Source organism: Sus scrofa, chromosome 6 (assembly GCF_000003025.6).
Source record: "Sus scrofa isolate TJ Tabasco breed Duroc chromosome 6, Sscrofa11.1, whole genome shotgun sequence".
NCBI classification, from domain to species: domain Eukaryota; kingdom Metazoa; phylum Chordata; class Mammalia; order Artiodactyla; family Suidae; genus Sus; species Sus scrofa.
The window spans coordinates 144,443,604-144,468,552 of record NC_010448.4 but is presented as its reverse complement, the minus strand read 5'-3'; the positions used below and the strand labels follow the sequence as shown (position 1 = coordinate 144,468,552).

The 24,949-nt window shown below is 39.0% G+C and overlaps 1 protein-coding gene across 3 annotated transcripts in view; it reads right to left on the bottom strand.

The window, feature by feature from the left end:
• WLS (wntless Wnt ligand secretion mediator) overlaps positions 1-24,949 on the bottom strand; it is a 287,021-nt gene that overhangs the window by 61,107 nt on the left and 200,965 nt on the right. For all 3 annotated transcript variants that reach the window (XM_021096488.1, XM_003482073.4, XM_021096489.1), the window contains one exon: positions 1,922-2,194. In XM_021096488.1, the coding sequence (XP_020952147.1) occupies positions 1,922-2,165 (244 nt within the window). In that variant the 5' untranslated portion in view covers positions 2,166-2,194. The remainder of the gene's footprint in view (positions 1-1,921; positions 2,195-24,949) is intronic.

Sequence of the window (24,949 nt, the reverse complement as noted above, 5' to 3'; positions counted from 1 at the left end):
TTTTCTCTAAAAACTTTCAATCATAACAACATTCACTAAATAAACTTAAGAATCTTTTTTCTAAGATTTTTGTAGTACAATTTAATTTTAGAAAATTATCATTAGCTTCTGAAACTTCACATGAACTCAATTGAGGTTCTAAATTATTTTACTAAATGATTTTGACGCCAAGTTCCAAAACTACATTACAAGGCCAATAACCTTCAGCAATGCAAAAGGCAGAAAGGCAAGATAAGTCAACACTTGCCTTACAACTTGAAAAGAGAGCACCACTTTGAATAATTGCCCAAGTGTTCGACGATACTCTAAACGACAGCCCATCACAGTACCATTGGATGCTTGAAAATAGAGACTTGGTACTCTTAGTCAATTCCAAAATCTGAATCTCCATTTAATCAAGCAGGATACTATTAATAATAATAATAATGTTATATAATAATAAAATTAAAGATAACAAGATATGAGCAACTAGGACAAGGATGAGTTTGACTGTCAGTGTTACTGATCATTGAAATGTAATTTTTTTTTTTTTGGTCTTTTTTTGTTGTTGTTGTTGTGTTGCTATTTCTTGAAATGTAATTTTAATAACAAAAATCTTATTTTGGAGTTGGGGGAAGCACCTTAATCCATTGCTTTATGTTCCTTTTTTGGTAGAAGAATGACACAATCCAAGAAACAGTTTCATCCACAGCTTCCTACAGGCAAAGGTGTAGGTTACACACATATGAGCACAATGCACAACCTGCACACTGATTGCTCACAATCTAGAAAGATGTCACAGTAACAACTCAACCGTGCAGACTGCAGGACTGGTCATATAGCCCTTACCAGGCCAGTAACAAACAACAGTCATTCAAGGAAGGATCAATTACCTTCCATGGGAAAAGGGGGTGGGAAATAATATGGAAAATAGCTGGGAAGGATCCAGGGGCATGTGACAAGTGGGATGTCTTGAAGGGTGAATAGGTTTTCAAAGAGAAGTCTTTTGTGCTTTTGTAGGAAGGAGGTCATCAGGAAAGGAAGTGGTAAGTAGGTTCAATATAAGCAAAGGTGCACAGGGAGAATTACTCCTGTTTGAGGATGTGGAGAATATGCGCAGGTTAGCAATGAGAGATAAGAATGGAGAGGACTCGGAGTTCCCATCTTGGCACAGCAGAAATGAATACGACTAGCAACCATGAGGTTGCAGGTTCAACCCCTGGCCTTGCTCAGAGGGTTAAGGATCTGGCGTTGCCATGGGCTGTGGTGTAGGTTGCAGATGTGGCTCAGATTGGGCATTGCTGTGGCTCTGGCATAGGCCAGCGGCAACAGTTCCATTAGACCCTAGATGGGGAACCTCCATATGCCACGGATGCAGCCCTCAAAAGACAAAAAGACAAAAAAAAAAAAAAAAAAGAATGGAGAGGACTCTAACACCCAGCCTTATTTGTTAGTCATTAAAGGTATTCTGAGTAGGAGAATGAGAAGATTAAAGCTGTGCTTTTTAATGTAAAGACCAATCAATCCCACTAATCTAGGTATAGAAGAACTGAAAAGAAGGGCTAAATTTCAGAAATGATGTTGAAAGGATAATTATAATAGTTACTTTTCAGTTTTGAATTTTTTTTAGCAGCACTTATTACGTTCTAATGGCATTACATAAACTAATTTATTCCTTAAAGTAATTAGGAAATTATTTTTCATATTTTACATTGAGGAAACCATGGCTCAGAGAGATTCTATAAGACCTACCTCTAGGAACTGGTGGAAAGATAAAATGGGTTAATTTAGATGGAGCACTCAGAAAAGTGCCCAGTAAGTAGAAAACAGTCAGTAATTGGCACTAGTCATACTACTATTTTACAGCTATGACAACTGGCTTGGAAGAGCCTAAAGAGAGGAATTTCCCAAGTTAAGAGCGGGATGGGGAGAGTGCACTTACTGATTTGGTTGTTCAGCTTGAATGCAATGTCCAGCTGCAGGATAAACAGCATGAACTGGAACCAGGGACTCATCTCCATGGCGGGGAGGGGAATGTGGACGGAAAACACAATGTCATTGGCTTCGATTTCTCTTGGAATCGCTTCCTCGATGTCTCGGATCTTGTCACACTGGTTGGGTCCCCAAGGCATTAACCATTTTGTCTTGTGGTGGTTTTTACGGACATCCACACATTTCACTGACATGTAGGACACTGCCGTTGTGGGTCCTGGAGCTGAAAAAAGAACAGCTTTGTTTTAGCAGAATCATCCACTCAAGTTCCTATTTCTGGCTAACATCCTTTCCACTACTGTCTTCTCTCCATTTTTCACACTGCCTTCTGTAACAGGATCAGTGATACCAAGAGATCTCCTAAATCAGGGTGAGGATCCTTCAGGGTCCTTCAGAGGTGTCCTAAACCATCCCTAAGAGCCTTCCCATTGTTTTCAACCACTGTTGCTTGCTGAAAGAATACATTCGTAGGCAGTTTTTTTCAGTTAATGCCTAACTCCAAAAAATGTCACAAAAATCAACTATGCTTCAGTTTCCACCTGCCTAGGGCTTCATACAACACAGTGCCTGAAGTTAGAAGACCTGGGTCTGAAGGCTGGTTGAGCAACTTACTCTCAGTTAATTTGGGGCAAATTGGTTACATCTACAGTAGCTTCAGGACGTTCATCTGGGAAATAAGAGTGCTGGCTTCTAATACTCAACCAAGATGGCTGGTTTCTATGATTCATATTTTTTAAAATTTAAACATCTTTACTGCAGTATAGCTGATTTACAGTGCTGTGTTAGTGTCAGGTGTACAGCAAAGTCATTCAGAATTTATATATACATAAAGTCTTTTCCAGATTATTTCTCCTTATAAGTTATTATATAATATTGAGTATAGTTCCCTGTGCTATACAGTAGGTCCTTGTTGGTTATCTATTCTAAAATTCTTAATTCTGAAATTTTACAAAACCGCTTTTGATTGAAATAGTTTTTTAATTTTATTGGCGTATAGTTGACTTACAATGTTGTATTAGTTTGTTTTACAGCAAAGTGAATCAGATAGATAGATAGATAGATAGATAGATAGATAGATAGATAGCCACCCTTTTTGTCCTATGTAGGTTATTACAAACTATTGGATAGATTTCCCTGTGCCATACAGTACATTCCTGCTAACTACCTATTTTATACAGTAATGTGTTTATGTTATTCCCAGTCTCCTAATTCCTCCCTCCCCACCATGGTTTCCACTACGGTAACCATAAGATTGGTTTTGAAATCTGTAAATTTGTTTCTGTTCTATAAATAAGTTCAGAAAGAATTATTCTGACTTTGGACTCCCACTTAATCTACCTATTGAGAGTGGGAACCCAGAAATTGACTAACACTTCAAAGGAATACTAAAATATGGTCCATGCATTTCAAGAGGGATCATCACACTTGAAATATATATACCACTAACAACACAATTTTGTGATTATATAAAATGGTCACATAATTATAATAGAAAATTTGTGAAATACAGAAACATTAAAGTTCAAAACAATGTGTTTCTTTTTTTTTTTTTTTTTTTTTTTTTGTCATTTTAGTTTCCAGGCTAGGGGTCCAACTGGAGCTGTAGCTGCCAGCCTACACCACAGCCACAGCAACGTGGGATCCAAGCTGTGTCTGTGACCTACACCACAGCTCACAGCAACACTGGATCCTTAACCTACTGAGTAAGGCCAGGGATCAAACCCGCATCGTCAAAGATAATAGTCGGGTTCATTACCACTGAGCCACAATGGGAACGCCAGTTCAAACAGCATTTACCCAAAATCTCACTGGAGGGAAGTAACCATTGTTAGAAAATTATCAAAACATTATCTGACTTTTCCATGAGTGTGTAACTAGATAAAAATTTATAGAGGAATTAATTTATATAACTTAAAAATACATATTAATATTAACACATATTTTTACAAAATAGGATCATACCATAGTTTTGTAGCTTTTTCTTTTCATCACTTAGTGAAGCAGAGTAGCACAAAGGAAGTAACACAAGCTGTGGAGCCAACCTGCCTGGTGTCAAATCCAGGCTCTTTCTTATGTGGTTGTGACACCATTAATCCAAGCTAGGAAAGTTTCAGGGGAATTACTAAACCTGTCTGTGCATTAGTTTTATCATCTCTTAAATGGCAACAATAATAGTACCTACCTGTCTGAGTCATTGTATAATTAAAGTTAACATATGGAAAGTATTCAGAACAGTGCTTGAAAGTATGTGAAAAAACATAAAGTTAATATTATCTATTATGTATTATAAATATTTTCTACACAATTAAAATTTTTCAAATTGCAGAATGATATATTAATTTAGTTTACCTATACCTCCCTTGATTTGTAAAAGTTGACTATAAATAAGAATAATTCTTTGCCTAATCTGTTTTGTTAGTAATTTACCTCAACTTTTCCATCTGCTGTCTCAATTTATTTATGCCATATTTTAATACAGAGAAGCTCCAGGTTTCATATCCAATCTCTCTTTTCCTTTATGATTTTCTAATGTTTTCAATGTGTATAAAGAGAACTTCTTATCTCCAAATTGAATAAACAGCCACCTTTACTACCTTCTAGTTATTTTTAACAATTTCATTTTTTTAATATTTAAATAGTTGATCCCCCTGAAATTAGTTTTAATATAAGGGATGAGGTGAGAATCTAGTTTTATTTTTCTAATATTTATATTATTTTTCTAATATTTATATTATTTTCCTAATATATTTAATAACATATTATATTTTCCTCTCTTATTGATTTATGACATCACCTCTACGTTATGTATACCAATAGATTTTTCTACAATCTATTCTATTCCATGTATTGGACTGTCAGTTCACGAGCCAATACAATATGGTTTTAAATCACCTAAATTGATGGTTTCTATCAATATCTGATAGAGTAAAACCCATCCCCCACTCCATTTTATATTTATATATTCTGTTGGGATTTGATTGAAATTACATTAAATCTACAAATTAATGTGGACAGAGTCAGCATCCTTTTCCAACATTTAGTTTTTCCACCCAAGAACAGAGATTATTTCTCTACTAAGTGGAGTCCATTTTAATATCTCTTCGAAAATTTTCAGTTTTCTTCATAGATCTTCTACTACAATATATTTTAAAAATCTATTTATAAAATTTTCTCTGGAGTTCCCCTCGTGGCGCAGGGGAAATGAACCTGACTAGGAACCATGAGGTTGCGAGGCTCAGATCCTGCGTTGCTATGGCTGTGGCGTAGGCCAGCAGCTGTAGCTCTGATGAGACCCCTAGCCTGGGAACCTCCATATGCCACAGGTACAGATCTAAAAAAAAGCCAAAAAGCAAAAAAAAAAAAAAAAAAAAAAAAAAAAAAAAAAAAATTTTTCTCTGAAAGTTAGTAATAAAAGGAAAACATTAGACATGATGGTTGGAGTTCCCATCATTGCTCAGCAGAAACAAAATCTGACCAGCATCCCTGAAGGATGCAGGTTCGATCCCTGGCCTGACTCAGTGAGTTAGGATCTGGCGTTGCCATGAGCTGTGGTGTAGGTCGCAGACACGGCTTGGATCTGGCGTTATTGTGGCTATGGTGTAGGCCAGTGGCAACAGCTCTGATTTGATCCCTAGCCTGGGAACTTCCATGTGCCACAGGTGTGACCCTAAAAAGACAAAAAAAAAAAAAAAAAAAAAAAAAAAAAAAGAAAGAAAGAAACAATGGTTTATGTTCATGGTTTAAACATGTTTAACTTTGTGCATATGACACTTGGCATACTGTGCTTTCAGACCCATTATGAACACAAAATCATCTGTAACAGAGACCAAACAGCAACTAGAGGGATATGTGAAGCAAGGGGAAAAGTCATTTTTGATCCAAGAGTGTGTTCTATTAATACTTTGCCTTACTTCAAATGCTCAAATACATATTTTTCTATCCCTAAATATCAATTCTAATAGTAAATTTTGAGTAATAAATGTTATGTTCACAGAAAGTTGTGATAATGCCTACTAAAACTTACTGGAAAACACAGCACTGCTAAACTCTAGCTGAAAGCCCTTCAATGTAATATCCTAAATACTGCAGCACAGAAGTCACCACTAATCCATGCCAGGGAAGTTTTTCTTCAAAACTCAAAATTGTATCATGAAGACATTTTACACATAATCCATCTAAAATCAGACATCTCACTTATTATTTATATGAATCAATCAAACTTTGGTTATCCTGACTCAGCTAAATAGCCCACTGACATTACAAAGGCCAAATGGCACATTTAACTAAACTCTTTTTAATGTGGTTGGAGGTATAAACAGGGAGACAAAAGTCATGAATTCTATTTTTGCCTAACATACTCAAACTGACTATTTGCTGCAGAAAATAGTTACTACATTTTAAAACTTCTATTCTTCCAAAATGAACCTAACCTTTTTTCATTTATTTTTTTTCCTTTTGAAAAACACGTCTCTCCCCTTCTTAGACCAAAATGAAAAACAACTATCTGAGTTCCTCAGTTAAGCTCCAAAACCACATTCCAAACTTAATAACAGAGAAGCTGAACACTTTACGGGCACAAAGGCTGCATTTTTAATGGACACAGTGAACGCCTGCCTTTGTAGCAGCCTGAATTATTTTCATTCTTTCATTAGTCTAGCGTTTCTTGCATAAAGAAAAAAATCCCAGGAATACTAATATTTTCATAAAGATCATGGCAATGAACTAGGAGAAACCTCAAGTGCATCCAACTTACACTATGAGAATCACAAATTTGTTTTTCACTTGAATAAATTAGTCTTCTAGTCTCAAAAATCTTTTGCATGCCTTTAAAAAGCTGAAGATATGGAATTATTTTCACTTTTCTTCTAACAGTGCTCAAAAGGCAAAACACTTGTATTGAGAAAGAAAACAGATATTCTAATATTCAAAGATGGACAGTTAATGTTCCCCCAATAAGACATTTACATACAGTTCAGGACAACTCCCTCCCCCCAGCTAAACGTGAATTCCCAGGTATTTTTTATGTAGAATGAATATAAAAGTAAACTAAAAATAAAGCATATATAAATATAAACTAAAAACAAAGAAGGTGTTTTCATCAGCTACAGCCAAAACTGTGACTATCTGGATCACAAAATAGTGTCTAAAATCAAAAGAACTTTAATTTTGGTCTTTAAACTTTTTAAAAGTATGAGGGATTTTATTGTAAGAAAATGAAATGGAAGAAGCTGAAATTATCTGTAACCTTTGAACAAGCCACAATCAACTAACCAACAGTTATATGTAAGGAAGGTCTTAGTTAGTCACCAGCGTGGTTCTAGGGACTAATAGTTTGTGTACTTAAGAAGGAGCTGGATGGATTCAGGTCAACAAACTGAGTCATGTTTGCTCAGGTGAAAGCTAAAAATAGCCACTCCTCAGTATTCCTAGGATAGTAATGTAATATCACCCAGCTGCCCTGGCACACGTTATAAATGCCCCTCTACCCACCCAGAGCATTTAGTGGAAAACAAGTGGGCCCAAAGCTACTTCTGCATCAATACAATTTAGTAGACAGAGCAATCAGGCCGAAAATGAATATGCCCAGGCACTGTGGATTGCTTAATTTATGGTAGGTTAATACAACATTGAAAGTAGGCACAGAAGTTATAAAATGACAAGTTACTTTTTTAAAACACCACCCCATTTTGGGGCGAGTTCTCTTTATCATGTCAAACTAAGCCATTTTCTCTTTTTTTAAAATCTGCATTTCAACACAGTATTTTGGGCCTCCATCTCTTTCACTATAGTGGAAAACTGTGGAAGCTGACCCTATACAACATTTAATTTTAAAGTGATATGAAGTCAATACAACCTCTAATTCAAGGTTGTGAAAAACTGCACAGACACTACCTGAAGCCTGTTTGAAAATTCAGTGACCCTTCAATGACATACATTACTAAGGCTCATACTGCATTCACCAAATATGTCTTGTGTACCTACTATGCACTAAAGCATTGTTAGGTGCTTAAGTGAAACTAATAGACACCAACCATGTGGAATAAACAAATAATGGGGAAAACAACAATCTGTAAATAATTATAGGAAAAAATAATTATAGTTGTAGTGATACTATATTTACCCTGACTACCTGAGAGAGCACAATAGTTAGATATTTGGAAGGTTGGAGAAATGAATTCACTAGAGAGGCAAAAATTCCAGTCACCATCACAATGTAACCTTGAATAAAAATGTAAGTGACCAATGACTAAACCTGTACTTCTTTTGGAAAAATATTCATTGACTCCAGTCAGCTTCCTATTATGGCATCTCAAATGGCTGTCCAGCTTACAAATTACTCTCCGGCCAACCACTACCACTACCATACTCAAAGTTGAGTCAACAGCAAATCATTAGCCCCTACTCCTGCCAGAACCTATAATTAAAGAGTTGGACAGAGATACAAGCCTTGCTTGTCTCCTAGAAAAGTTAAAATAAAATTAAAACAATGTGCTGACATGACACATGGCCTCCACTGAAACCAAGACAGACTATTTATTTCTTTGCTTTACTACAAGTAAAGAAGATTTCTTTAGCAATTACCTAGGAGTATTACTATTATGCGGGCACTCTGCTATCCAAAGATAGCAACAAATGACAGTCCCAGACCCCAAGTTGCTCACAGTTGAGTGTGGGAGGGTGAGAAGTTGGCAGAAAAGTACATCCTGATTGAAACCGTGGTCTTACAGAGGACTGCACAGGATGTTATCATTTGTAAGGAGGGCTGGGAGGGCTGCTTGCCAGAGGCCTAGACTTAGATTTCGAAGAAAGCAGGTGTTAGTTAGCCAGGTGGGAAAGGGGAAGGTGTGGGGAGGGCACTGAAGAAAAGCATGTGCCAGGTGAGAGGATCTCTCGAGAACCACAATATAGTCATCCCTGTGGGTCTGCAGAGGATTGCTTCCATGACCCCTAAGGATTCCAAAAAATCTGAGGATGCTAAAGTCCCTCCTATAAAATGTCTCAGGACAGTCAGCCCTCCGTCAGCAGACCAATGCACAGCTGGTTGGTCAGACGATACCAAAGGCCAACTGTACGGTCTGTGTTTGAGTATTAACTTTATGTATTTATTTGCTTTTTAGGGCCACGTCCATGGCATATGGAGGTTCCCAGGCTAGGGGTCGAATCAGAGCTACAACTGCCAGCCTACGCCACGGCCACGCCAGATCTGAGCCTTAGTTCAAAATCTGCCATCATGATCTCTGCACCTGCAAAAACATGAATAACTGGTTTATTCCTCTATTTTTATAACTTATTCCCTACTTCATTCCCTAAAAGATTTTGGGTTACTGGGAAGTGAAAATTAGACTTTTTTTTTTTTTAAAGACTTAAGGCTCACTTAGAAGGATAGAATTAATGTCTGGGGCACTAAGAATTACTTGGCCTGTGTCTATAAAAGTAGAGAATAAAAGCAATAGCCGGATAATGTAAGCCCCAATGACTGTCACCTGAACTACAAAGCTAAATGGTTTAATATCCATTTCACTTTGTAATGCAAAGAAAATTTCCATTGCCTGGCTCTGAATGGTAACTACAAGTTCATAAAATATTATAAACTCAAACTGGTCTTAAGCTTTGTGTATCTGAATATCTGTGCTTACCTAAATGAGAATTTATATGAAATGCACTGAGCACTGAAGGCCCTTGGACAATGCCAAGGTTTGCTTAGGATTTTCCCATTCCTTCCCAGGCAAGGGCTAAAAAAGAAGAGGGGAAGAGGAACATAGGTGGCAGAAACCACAGAGACCAGATGAATATTGTTACACAACCACAATTTGTATGCAAAGCACCCCCCCCACCAAAGCACACATTTAACACAAAAGAAACTTCAGCTAAATTTAGAAATGAGCTTTTAAGTATATTAAACTGAGTTCCCTCAGAGACTGTGCCTGCCTTTCTCAAACTCAAAAACCTCCTCCTTTAATTCTAGCTAAAAGGAAACATGTAGGATATACTACATAACCAAAGCAGCCAGATCATAGTATCTGGTATAGTTATCAGGTTTTAGACAACTAGCCATTCCTAAGCAAATTCAGCTTACTGGTCCCTCCAGGTCAGTCGCTAAGAAGATTTCTTCATTATCTACCACAATATGCACCAAAGTTTTAGAATGTCTCATAATAATGACCACACCAAAATTTCCAGCTAAAGAAAGTGTGAATACTTGCGTGAAACTTACTTGGGACTTTGTAATTAACTGGCTCACTCTGCTAATTTCTTCACTGAAATTGCTCTGAAGTTATAATGTCAAACATGCACTCTACCTCCACGACTGACTTTGAAGATAAAATTCTCCTACACTTTCACCATACCAATTAAATCTTACTAGATTACTAAGTGAAATATTATTTCACAATTCAATCTCAATTACTGGAGAACTTAAAGTGGGCATGCAGGGCCAAGATCTTGGAGAAGTAATTTTCGGAATTATCCTAGCCCTAGTATGTGTAATGGGGTACGCTAAGTGACATATAAGTCATCCTTGCCAGCAATTTTCAGTAAGTAGTAGTTAATTATGCTAACATCTGTTCTAGGAAAGCTAAATTTTTAAACACAGCAGAACATTCCTCTACGCTAACCAACCACCATCAAAACACACAAACATACACACACACCACATAACAGAGTTAAATGCAAAGTAACTTGTACTATACACACACAAGTCAAGCACATATTTAAAAATAGTTTCCTACAACATACAGTTCCCTACAACATAAACTTATGAATAAATGACAGACATTTTGACAGCAAAGTATCAGAAATTGCAGCAAACATTTGTGTAATTCATTCTGACTTAAAAAATATTGAAAAAATAGTATATTGTTTACATCTTCGGCTGATGAGGATTAAATGCTTAGCCTGCAACCTCAATTGTTCTGGAGCCAAAGATGTAACAGTTTGAAGAATAGAAGAATTACTCTATATTTGTCAGAATCTACACAGCAAACATGCAGCACCACTTGGCTTCCATTACTTGCCTGGCTTGGATCCCATGGAATTGAGGAGAGTTGGAACCAAGAGGGAAAAAATCAGAGAGCTTTGGGACACTCAGCCAAATTCTTACATAGTATTTGAAATGCTGTGGTAAACATGAAGTTACTTTAGGTTCATGATTAATGCCAGTTTTTTCCCTCTCTTTTTGAAAAAATAATAAAAATGCACATAAAGGGCCCTGCCAGAGATTTAGCACATAAAATCTTCCAACTATTAGACGTGCTAATTAGGGGAGCAACCCTGAATCCTGGATTCAGATTAAAAAACTGACCCTCAACATTGGTGTCTTGTAACAAAGAGGCTAAATTAAGCTCAACAAGTACATCAAATCACTAATTCTAACCTCTAGCTCTGACAAATACCTACAATGACTGTTTCTCCATCACTCTAGAAATACTCGAAACAGTAAAAACTAAATACACATGAAGTGAACACAAAAGACCTTCACAGAAAAACCAAAATGGCTCATCTGTTGATGCTATTGCTCATTGCTCGGCAAACCAGTCATCTGGGCTGAATTTTTGACTTTGTGCCAGTGTGTCAAAATCAACCACCATTCAGCCAAAAGGATGTGGAATGCTGCCAAGACCACCTATGGAAAGTGAATTATAGCATCTTATAATTTACTACCTTGGCTATGATCTCATAAACCCAGCATGGAGGGCGAACCAGCTCTTGTGTGGGAATCTCTCAGAGCCCCTGCAGAGGCCCCCAAAGCTGCTCTGGCAGAGTTCAGGGGACAGAGGTGACACAAAGGTAGCCAAATGGCTCTACAAGCAGGCGAGCTCACCTCTGGCACTCCTTTGGAGTGAAACTTTGTTTAGAAAACCCCCAAATCAGGAGTTCCCATAGTGGCTCAATGGTAATGAATCTGAGTAGTATCCATAAGGACATGGGTTTGATCCCTGGCCTCACTCAGTGGGTTAAGGATTCAGCTCCAGCATTGCCATGAGCTGTAGTGTAGGTCTCACACATGGCTCGGATCTGGCATTGCATGGCTGTGGTGTAGGCCAGCAGCTCTGATTCAACCCCTAGGCTGGGAACTTCCATACACCACAGGTGTGGCCCTAAAAACACCAAAAAAAAAAAAAAGAAAGAAAGAAATAGAAAACCCCCAAACTAAATCTTCTAGGTGAAACAGCTGCTTTGTTCTGAAATACCTCCTGTTACACTTTTATAATAATTTCACATATTTATCATCTAGAATTTACTATTATCAGACAGGCATTATTGGTAAATAACATATATTCCAGTTTTATCAATATTATCAATGATAATAATAAACGTGACCACTACCTAATATGTGAATTGTACATTGCATTTTACAAAGTACTTTAGGACACTTGGATTCTCCTAGTAAACAAGTAAAGTTGTTATTGTTAAGTCCTCATTGCATATATTGTTAGGTCCCCATTGTATATGTAGAAGATTGTTGGTTTTGTCCTGCCAGTAAGTAGAAGAGATGGGACCAGCATTCTGAATCACTTTACAACTGGTGTTCCTTCCAACACACCCCATTGCCTCAACTGCCCTCCCCATTCATAAGCTCTCTCATCTCAAATTACCTGAGAGGTAATGTGCATAGCAGAAAGATGGCTAAGGAAGATTGAACAGGCCATAAGGAGCTCCTTAGACAAGGTCCACCTAGCACTGGGCTGAGCGGGGCACCCCACAAAAGGAACTAGTGTGGTAGCTTATCTGGAAAGACTACAGTCAGCAGCAGAGTTCCGTAAAAGGATGGGAGAATAACAGGCTTCCTAAAATGCACTGAACTCACTTGAAACTAATGGCTACTCTCCCACACTTTATTGGTGTTCGGTTGTAATTTCTAATTCTGGGCCAGCAGTCTGGGATATTATCCCAGAGAAGATCCAACTCAGGAACACATGACAGAGCTACCATGGAAGAGTCTGTGACAGACCGTGTGCAGAACAAGGGCCAAGGAAACAAATTAAAGGTAGGCTGACTTCAGAGCAACCTAAGGAAGAATTCACTGACAACTCGTGTAGGCAACCAACAGCACAATTTGGCTCTGGAAAGGGTGAGCTCCCCATCCATGGAAACATTCAGGAAGTATCTGAATAGATAAGAGCCTGAACTTAAATAAGTTTTTCTCAGTGACAACAAAATGGTCAAGTCTCTATTCACACTTGCAGGATCCTAGGGGATGGAGACCTTAAGGCCCAATAAAGAGCTTCATATAGGGAGTTCCCGTTGTGGCGCAGTGGTTAACGAATCCGACTAGGAACCATGAGGTTGTGGGTTCGATCCCTGGCCTTGCTCAGTGGGTTAAGGATCTGGCGTTGCCGTGAGCTGTGGTGTAGGTTGCAGACACGGCTCGGATCCAGCGTTGCTCTGGCTCTGGCATAGGCTGGTAGCTACAGCTCCGATTAGACCCCTAGCCTGGGAACCTCCCATATGCTGCGGGAGCAGCCCAAAGAAATGGCAAAAGACAAAAAAAAAAAAAAAAAAAAAAAAAAAGCTTCATGTAGTTTATTGATTTATTTTTCTCCATTTTCTGACCTATTTTAGAAAGACATAAGCAATTAAACGAACGAAAGAACTGGGCATTATGAAGGGTCAAAAATCCGGATTTAGCGCAAGCTGAGGCTAAGGTCAAGCACGGTTTGTTAATGACTTTATCTGGAATTTCACAAATGCCAAGAATAATCATCTTCCCTTCCCTGATTATTCAAAAAAGTTGAACTTTAAACTTTGTGAATTCCTTAGAACTGGAGATAGAAGTACATGCTAAGGGTTAACTGCAGTTTTACCAGGCATATTCTTAGTAATCGGGTTTTTTTAAAAACATTGAAATAACAAAATTAAGTAAAACCACTAAATACTTATTAAGCATTTTAATATTTTCATCAGCTCTAGGTGCTAGCTCAGTGTCACTTCATTCAATTTGTTAAAGGCCTGTAATGTGCCAGCATCCGAGGCCTCCACCAGTTTCCCTTCAGTAACAAATGATCCTTACTTTCTCTGATGCCCATATCACCTGGTCTGTCTTTATTACGGCCTTTTACTTTATTTGTAAACATAGCTTCTGAACCCTACAAAATTATAAGCTCCACTGGGGAGGGACCGTGTCTTATTCCTCCTTATGGAACATAGCAAGCATAGAGATTTGATAAGGCCTCCAAGTCCAAAATGAACCATTTACCTTAACCTGTCTTTATGTCATAATACATTAAATTATGCTTGATACACCTAACAAGCTTTTATCAAATACCTCTTAGATGTCATTTAAAAAATGCCCTAGGAGTTCCCGTCGTGGCGCAGTGGTTAACGAATCCGACTAGGAACCATGAGGTTGCGGGTTCGGTCCCTGCCCTTGCTCAGTGGGTTAACGATCCGGCGTTGCCATGAGCTGTGGTGTAGGTTGCAGACACGGCTCGGATCCCGCGTTGCTGTGGCTCTGGCGTAGGCCGGTGGCTACAGCTCCGTTTCAACCCCTAGCCTGGGAACCTCCATATGCCGCGGGAGTGGCCCAAGAAATAGCAACAACAACAACAACAGCAAAAAAGACAAAAGACAAAAAGACAAAAAAATAAAAAAATAAATAAAATAAAATAAATAAAAAATGCCCTAGTGAAACAACCTAAATGTCTATTGGCAGATGAATCGATTAAGAAGATGTGGTACATGTATACAAAGGAATAACACTCAGCCACAAAAAAGACAAAATAAAGCCATTTGCAGCAACATGGATGGAACTAGAGATTCTCATACTAAGTGAAGTAAGCCAGAAAGAGAAAGACAAATACCATATGATATCACTTATTTGTGGAATCTAAAATATGATACGGATGATCCTTTTTACAAAACAGAAACAGATCATGTCCAAGGAGAGCAGGCTTGTGGTTCCCAGGAGGGAAGGGAAAGGGAGTGGGATGGATGGGGAGTTTGGGGTTTTGGGAGTTTTTTATTTGCAAACTGTTACATTTGGAATGGATGGGCAAGGGGGCTCCTACTGTACAGCACAGGGAACTGTATGTGGTTCCCTGTGCTGTGCAACAGAAACTGAAGAAACACTGTAAACCAACTATCATTTTTTGTTTGTTTGTTTATCGAGGGTTTTTAAGAGTAACAGCATTAATCGCAAGCCCCTTAGAGAGGATTCTAGCATGTAGCTTCTCCCAAATGTATGTGAGAAAAGAACGCTTTGTTTTTGTAACTTGTTGCAGGACCAGATGTTCCAAGAAGTACACTTCAGGAAATGCTCACCAAGCTTGAAGATCATACACATCAGTATCAACTATACTTTAATTTTTTTAAAAAAATGCCCTAATGTATGCGATCCAGGGGCTGTCTATATCAAACTACAATTAGGACTATCATCCTGAGAATCTGAGAAGCAGCCATGCTGTCTTCTATGATGCCAGCCTCCCACTGGTATACGTGTGCTTATTTCCACTTATGGAATATGCACATATGAAATAAATACTGAATTCTGAGGATCAAAATGAATTTGTCCTACACCGAAATATTCTCACCCCAATCCACAGGGAGAAAAGGAAATGTGCACAGCAAAAGAACATGTATGAGACAGACCACAGGCAAGCAAAAACACAGTAACTTTCAAAAATTTTCTACCAAAGAGTTGGTAGACAATATTAAAATTGTGGGAACATGTTTAGATACCACTCTTCAGCTTATTTTCTGGAAACTGAGGTTCTGAACAGTAGGACTTACAGTTATTTACCCTATGCCAGCATTGCCCTGAAGGGATCAAAGCCTATATGATGGAAAGAAAATGAGAGCCAAAGTGAGATAAAATATTCACATCTTAGCCTTAAACTATATAATTAATAGCTGCATATCTGAAGATTTTTATAACAAAATTTATCTTAAGATCGTAGGTAGGGAAATTTTTGGCCATTTCATTAACCTCCTCCAAACAAGTCACTCCCTTTTAAAGGCATCAAATCTACAAAACAGCTCAGACAACAACCTGGGCAGGAGAATCTTCTGCTGCATGTATGGTGTATCTACTTAGCTCTGAGTTTTTCTCTCTGGTCCAATGAATTACATTATACAAGTTATACAAAAAGTAGCAAAGAAAATCAATAGAAGACTTCTGCTGTTAAAGGAACTGTGGAACACAGGATTTGTATGAGAAGTTTTGAAGTGACACACAGAGCTTCTGAATGGTGACAGGTAGAAGCATTTACGACTGGAGGGAAGAGCTAGTTAGGAGGAAGATTTTTTTGCAGACCCTGCGGATTAACACGGGATGTGAGTGAGAGAGAGAGAACTCAAGAATGCCCAAGTTTCCTGCATGGGCAGCAGATAGATGGCAAGGCCATTTTCTAGGAGAAGAATCAAAGGAAGATGACTGATATGCCATATGACAGGCAGAATATATAGAAGCAGGGGGTATAGCACTTGTTAATATGAAGAGCTCAGTTTGTATGGGGTGAGGGTGTCACAGATAAAAGATCAAATACGTGAATGACTAAGATTTAGAAGAGGAATTCCATTTATTCTAGGTGGTTCCAATGTTGCAAGCTCTAAGGAAGGAAATCTGAGAGCAATAAAATCAGACCATCCAAAGTTCACCTGACTAATTGAAGACAATAAGAATAGAAGTGCTCCTGCTGGAAACACTTGGTAAGTGCAAAGAGTACAGGGTCATTGGAGCACTGGAAGGGGATGGAAAGGTGGCTTTCAGGGCCTTGTCATTACATTCTATTAAGCACTCTTCATACATTTAGAGCCTCAATTCTGGGCCACAAATTGGTCTGCTATTCCTGAACTACTACAAGTTTGAGGATAAGAATCTTGGCAGAACGTGGAGTTCCCGTAGTGGCTCAGCAGTTAATGAATGTGACTAACATCCAAGAGGACACGGGTTCGATCCCTAGCCTTGCTTAGTGGGTTAAGGATCTGTAGTTGCCATGAGCTGTGTGGTAGGTCACCAACATGGCTCTAATCCCGTGTTGCTGTGGATCTGGCATAGACCGGCAGCTACAGCTCCGATTAGACCCCCAGCCTGGGAACATCCATATGCTGCAGGAGCGGCCCTAGAAAGACCAAAAAAAAAAAAAAAAAAAAAAGAATCTTGGCAGAATGAATTATCCTAGGAACTAGGATTGGATATGCCACTAAGAAGGCAAACCATTCAATCAGTCTTGGGCCCCAGTTGTCTCAACTGAAAAAGGCAGTATTTTGGAGTTCCTGTCATGGCTCAGTGGTTAACGAATCTGACTAGGAACCATGAGTACACGGGTTCGATCCCTGGTCTTGCTCAGTGGGTTAAAGATCCTGAGTTGTGGTGAACTGTGGTATGGGTGGTAGACACGGCTCAGATCTGGCGTTGCTGTGGCTCTGGCGTAGGCCGGCGGCTACAGCTCCGATTAGACCCCTAGCCTGGGAACTTCCATATGCTGCGGGAGCGGCCCTAGAAAAGGCAAAAAGACAAAAAATAAAAATCAAAAATAAAAGGCAGTATTTTGACTGCTAGATACTCCAAACTTAGAAATTCTTTGACCCTAAAGGGAATTTTTATATTCTATGTTAGGGCAAAGGCATCCTTTTAAGGTTAAAAAATACCCTTTTAAATTAGGATCAATGCTTTTCCCCCATTTTCCTTGTATTTTCATGTCTATTAGAGGAAATAATCTCCTCCTCTTTCTGTCACTCACTGAGGTCAAAATGGCATTGCGTAAGATGTGGCCCTGGGTTTTCTCTCTCTTCCGACAACTGATGAGATCAGCAAACCATTCCAGAAAGCAAGAGCAAGCTACAGCCAAGCATATACATAACAATTCATTCTGATATATTCAGGATAATGAAATGTACTCCCGTAATATATGATATAGGAAGGTGGTCCAACCTAATCATGATGAAAATATTTAGGGAAAAAAAACCAAAGCTCCATTCCAGCTTCCAGCCAATGGCCCATACACTCACAGTGTAACACAACACAAAGACATTCCAATAAAATGAAATAATCTGGAGCATGTCCAACCTCTATTTTTCAGGATGATAGAAAGAAGCTCAACAGAGCTGAGTCTATTATTCAGAAGAAATAGAAGTCGTGGCAAACACTGCCCTAAGCCAAAAGATCATTGACAAAATATGCTAACGAGATATCAATTTGTAACATTCCTTCAGATTTTCATTTAAATTGCTGGGTTCTTATACATTTCCAAATTTACCTAGTTTACTCTCTATGAAAAAACATTTCATAAGAGAAAATGAGAATTACAGAGCAGCAAGGGAAATGCTTTTCACTGGAAGGGTTCTTTAGGTGGCTGTAGGCATCTACAAAAACAGAATTAATAAAAATTGGTATTCCTGTTGTGGCTCAGCGGTAATGAACCCAAATAGTATCCATGAGAATGCGGGTTCCATCCCTTGCCTCGCTCAGTGGATTAAGGATCTGGTGTTGCTGTGAGATGCAGCTCAGATCCCAAGTTGCTGTGGGTGTGGTGTAGACCAGCTGCTGCAGCTCCGATTCGACCCCTAGCCTGGGAACCCCCATCCTCCACGTGCTGCAGAGTGGCCCTAAAAAAAGCAAGGGCTCTGGACTCAGAAAAACCTGGGTTCAAATCGCAGCTTTGTTACTTAGCAATTTAATTAAGCAATTTACATAGTTTTACAAAGTGCCAGTTTCCCCTTTGTAAAATTTTACGAAGAGCACCCACCTCACACGTTTGTGATAGAAATAAAATAATGAATAAAAAGAGCCTATCACAGTATTCTTGCACCTAGTGAGGCCTTAATGAGTGTTAAGGGGTGATAATAACAATATCTCTAGCAGATGAGGAGAAGAATTGGGTGGGAGATGACAATATTACTCCTTGGTCTCTAGCCTGTCTTTTCCCCAGGGGGATGTGTTAATCAACTTTCAAGGAACTAGAAGCTCTGAATCTTGGATCATTAGAAACGGAGGTTCTGGGGGAGGATGAGGGAGGGGGATAGACTGGGAATGCAGTCAACAGATGCCAACTCTAGCCTTTGGAATGGATAAGCAACGAGATCCTGCTGTGTAGCACTGGGAATGATATCTAGTCACTTATGATGGAGCACGACAATGTGAGAAAAAAGAATGTGTACATGTATGTGTATGACTGGGTCACCTTGCTGTACAGTAGAAAATTGATAGAACACTGTAAACCAGCTATAATGGAAAAAAATAAAAATCATTAAAAAAGCAATAAATAAATAAATAAAAAGAAATGAAGGTTCTCCCTGCAGTGAAGAGCCCCAACAATCAGAGGAGATTCTATCAGAATTTTAATTGGAACATCAAAGATGTCTTTCCCTAAGAAATATCCCAGGGAGGTCTAAGCACACTGTTGACTGAACACAGAATTAGATCTCAGGTTTCTCTTCAGTGAAATGAGACTACAATATCTTTTGTCACAGTTCTTTCCATAAATGACTAGAAAATAATGACAGCCAAAAGTATTAATGTGGGTTTTTCCTACTCCTTCTCCCCCTTGCAGAGAAAGAGAATGCTGGTTTTGCTTGCTCTGCTGCATGCCCCACAACGAGAGTTCAACTACTGCTAAATGGATGCTTGAGGTTTTCATGACACACAATCAAGAGCAAGGGAAAAAGTAGAAGAGATGGGCTTGGGTTGGGGGGAATTTTACCACAGGAGGCTTTAGGGGTATTTTGGAAGAGAAAAGTTAGAAGCATCAAAGTGGCTGGGAAAGAAAAGGGGGATTTCCAGAAGTAGTGCAACAGATGATGCATCTTCTTTACTGTGTTTTGCAGCACGAATAGAGAATTGAAGTTATGGTATTATTTTAAATTCACTTTTGGTGGATTGCCCATTTCTTTGATAGAATCACTACTTCAAGATGAGTCTATTGGGTCAGCCATGTCTTTAAATAGGGGCAACATAAAAAAAATAAAGAAAAAGAGGTGCAAAAACTTCATACAAACCTTAGGCAGAATTTATTAAATCAGTACATGACATTGGGAAGACGGAAAGGATTGACATTTTAGAAAGGTAAGTTAGGACTATGAAGGTGACACATGACGTTAGAGCTACAGCTACACTAGATCATTATTTTATTTCAACATTCTGCTCAAAGTCTGGGTTCCCTCTGAATAGTCCTGGCCCCACCCCTCTACCCCAGGATTTCTCAGCCTCAACACTATTAATATCTTGGGCTGGATAAACATTGTGGGCACTGCTCTGTGCACTGTTGGGGTATCTGGAACTAACCCTGGCTTCTGTCTACTATTTGCCAGTAGCATCTTCCCTCCTCTCCCCAAAAGTCGTGAAATAAAAAATGTCTCTAGACACTGCCGGTGGAACAAAATTACCTCTGGATGAAAACCTCTGCTTTATCCCAACCACCCAGGCTTAGAAGAAAAATTCATACCCCACTAAACCACTCTGAGACACTCCCTTTTCAGAATTGGCAACTATGGGGATTCCAAGTTCTCAACACTCCATAGCCATCACAGTTGTCTATATGCTGGACTGGCTGTGTCATGCATCAAGGTGTCATCTACAAATCATAAACAACTGTAACAGCTACCAATCACTATCTATTTCATGGGTGGTGCCAGACAGTGGGCTAGGGGATTTAACTTGAGTGATTTTCATTCCTATATGGCAGTAAGTGGTAGATATCATCATTTCCATTTAGAGATGAATAAAATGAGGCTCTGAAAATATAAATAACTCAAACAAGGTCACAGCTAATAAGTGATTAAGCTGGGATTTGAACCTAAATCCATCTGAGTTCAGAGTCTCTCTGTCTTAAGTCACACTATTTCTCCTAAGGAAAAAAATGAATGTAGACATGTATGGGAAGTACATTTGGCATAAGTTACATGAGTTAAAATGAGGAGGCCAGGGCATAGATTGTTGTAGAACTCAGTGTTCTCTGAATTAAGCTGACCGCCAATAATAGAGATGTTTGTTCTAAGGACGTGAACAAAGGAATTCCCGTTGTGGCTCAGAGGTTAACCAACCATCCGAGAGGGCTCAGATTTGATCCTTAGCCCAGCTCAGTGGGCTAATGATCTGGTGTTGCTGTGGCTGTGGCATAGGCTGGCAGCTACAGCTATGACTGGATACCTAGCCTAGGAACTTCCATATGCCAAGGTGCAGCCCTAATAAGAAAAAAAAAGAAAAAAAAGGACATGAACAAGTTAATTTTTGAATTATAGATTTTCTACTGAAAACAGGAAAATGGTGATTTCCTCTAAATAGAAACAACAAGCAATAGCTCGTTGCCATGGTAGCAGAGGTAAACTTAATCTCAGCTAGGAATACAATCACCTGACAGTAACAGCAAGTATGGTAAAGAATCTCACCAGACAAGGTTGTATCCACCTGGAAAAGAGAAAATCAAAGGAGAAAAACAATAGTCATCTTCAATTATTTGAAAGTCCACCAACTAACAAAAGGGAAGTAGCACATGCTCTATCTAGATTATTCCAAAAGGAAAATCTAGGATTCATGAGTGGAAACTACAATGTGGTAAGAGAAGCCAGTTTTTCCACTGAATTATAAGAAAGAATGTTTTTAACCATCACAGTGCTTCAACCAGACTGAAACATTAATTTTCATTGTCGCTTAAAGAGCTGTCGCTAAAAATGGAAAAGTGCCAGCAGGGAGCGGTCATCTCTGCTAGGGAGACCCCAATGTGGGTAAGGTTAGACTGCACAAATTCCCAGAGCCCTTACAAAACAAGGATCTGTTTCTTTAAAGAATTGGGAAATTGTGGATTCCTGGTGAAAACAGACAAATAGAAGGTGGGCAATGTGGGGGTCGCCACTGGGCAAAGAGCAGTAGGTGGTGGCCAGAATATAAGAGGCAAACTCCAATCTTGCCTGGAAGAAAATATCATTTAGGTGAAACCAGATCAAGAGAGGACACTTTGTGGGAATTTTTTTTTTTTTTTCCTGTTTTCTGTTTTGAATAGATGACCAAGGGATAGGGTAGTCAGGGTTTTTTTGTTTGTTTGTTTTTTTAAAAAGGGGGGGGGGACCAAGAATCAAGCAGTTCTTTCTTCTTCCAACCCTAAAACATTTTGATGTCTTCTTTCTTGGAATGTAAAGCCACTTATCACTACCTGCCTTCAAAAATCCATTCAGGAGTTCCCATAATGGCTCAGTGTAAACGAATCCGACTAGGAACCGTGAAGTTGCGAGTTTGATCCCTGGCCTCGCTCAGTGGGTTAAGGATCTATTGCTTTGGCTCTGGTGTAGGCCAGTGGCTACAACTCCGATTCAACCCCTAGCCTGGGAACTTCCATATGCCATGGGTGTGGCCCTAAAAGGACAGAAAAGACCAAAAAAAAAAATCCATTCAATTTTTAAAGGAAGCAGACAAATATCCAGGTAGAGGATAGCTCGAATAATTAGCTTTCTTCTAAATGCTAATATTGCCTTTGGTTTCACAATCCTTGATTTGCCCTCAACCAACAATTCTTACAAAACAACTTAACCCTAGATTTAGGGAATGGATAGAATAGAGCTAACTTCAAACTTTCCTCTTGGAAAACCAACCTGGTTGTAAATTTCCTTGACATTGCTTGGAAAATAAAACTGTTACAAAGCCAACTTCAACTAAGGCACACAACCTCCCTTGTAAAAGAGAGGAGGTGATAAAATAATAATAGGTTTTCAAAAAAAAAAAAAAACTATACTGATTCATCTTACCATATTAAATATAATACATTAAGAAAATTTTGGAGTTCCCGTCGTGGCGCAGTGGTTAACGAATCCGACTAGGAACCATGAGGTTGCGGGTTCGATCCCTGCCCTTGCTCAGTGGGTTAACGATCCGGCGTTGCCGTGAGCTGTGGTGTAGGTTGCAGTCGCGGCTCGGATCCCGCGTTGCTGTGGCTCTGGCGTAGGCCGGTGGCTACAGCTCCGATTCAACCCCTAGTCTGGGAACCTCCATATGCCGCGGGAGCGGCCCAAGAAATAGCAACAACAACAACAACAACAACAACAACAACAAAAGACAAAAGAAAATTTTCCCTATCTCTTCATCTCCAGGACCAAGTATTTATAGTCTCACTATTTGGCATCCTTTAGGTGGCTACCAAAGATTTGATTTCTAAGAAAGCAAGTATAAAAAGATGAAACAAGTTGTCCAAGTTGCTCAGTAATGGAGATGCTTGGAGTTGTCCATTCAGTGCTTGTTTTAGGGACTAGGTACTACAGAGTGAGTGAATTTCAACTCACCAAAATCCCCAAGTCTTGCCTATCTCTGCTCCATTTCTCACACTCACATGAAATTTTCATCAACTAAGCACAAAGATGCCACCCTATAGACAAGGGTCTACATGGACAAGGGTATCCTACCAGAATGGCACCACGTCCGCAAGAAGCCTGTCACCACACTTGACTTGATTTTCCAGCCAGAATCGACCCACTACTTTATCAAGCCAAGTTGATTCTGCCTGGCCATGTCTGGGAAATTTTTAACCCCTCGATTAGCTATTAACAATTGGTTTCACTCAGACGAGACAGAGGACAAAATAATAGTGGTTTAAAAAAATGCTTCCACCATTCTGATTACAAAGGAGACATGATTAACGAAGTTCCCTTTGTGTCCAAGCTCCATTCTAAGAGCCAGAGAAAGAGCTTTCCACCCCCCTTTTCTGACTGCTGAGTCTTTTCCTACTTGTCTCATCACCCACACAATCTGTTCATAGCCCAAAGAGACAATCCAGCCAGTCTGTGGAGAGTTCCTAAAACATTTATGTCATGAAAGCAGACAGGATGAACAGGACCTCATCTCACAAAGGATGATGGGACATTCAGCAAAAGAGCTCACAAAGGGAAATACAGACCCAAGGCCTTAGGCTGAACGGATTTGCCCACAATGTAGAACACAATGCCTGTCCTGATGGGTATTTTGTAAAACCTTCTGGTCAATTCACAGCCCAACCCCAGGTTTTTTTCTGCCAAAACTCCCCTGCTTTTGGAACATATGTTTTTTAAAGAAAATGCAATTAATAAGTTAAAGAAACCCAAACCAGTGCTTTAAGGATCCTTCAGTCTCTCCAGACCTTTAAACATGAAAACCGCAAGTGAGACAAAGATTTAAGTTCTAGTTCAACCATGTTAGTGGGCCAAGATACTGTATATAAAACACTTAGCACATTGCTTAACACAGAGTAAATACTCAATTCATATTACCTAATTTTTTAAACCACATCCTGCTGTTTTATTAATGATACTTTTATATATGTCCTGTCTGTCTACTCAGCTAAAGCAGTGCCATCTTACTGTCTTTGGTACATTACAAAAGATAAGAGCCTTCATTCGCATCTTCTTATTTACAGATTTGCAGCTCCAGGTTGGGGTACAGACAAGATACAAAAAGCAAATCTAGTCCCATAGCTGGTGAGTAGGAGGTCCTCTGAGATCTCAACTGGTTAACTTCACATCCAGTGCTTTCTTTCCATAACACGACAGATGAGCAGATTATCATATTCTGTGCCTCAGTTCCCCAGAATTTAGCAAAGTGCTGAGATATACCTTAATCACCATCTAAACAAATTTCCAGTCTGCAGGTAACCTAAAGACTCTGAGGATTTACTTTAGCACCTTTAACAAAAAGAAATGGGTGGAAAAGGCCAATGTATTTAGCTTTAAGAAAGATATGCCTCTGTTTTTATCTGCCAAGGGAAAGCATTACCAGGTCCACTGAGCAAATAATCAAAAGCAAGAAGAAACAAGAGGGATTGAGTAATATGTCTAAGGAGGCAAATGAGTCTAGAGCCAGATCTCTTGATACTTTGCTCATAGTTTTTCTATTAAGCTTCTTCTTAATTCTGTTCCCTGAGTGACGTGAATCTTGTCTTAAATTATGTATATCAAACTGTGCTTCCAATGACCACTTGCACCTCAAAGGCCCTAATTCTTAAAAAAAAAAAAAAAAAAAAAAAAAAAAAAAAAAAACTTTTTATCTGATCTAAAAACATGCTTAGAACACTTAGTCTACTTCATC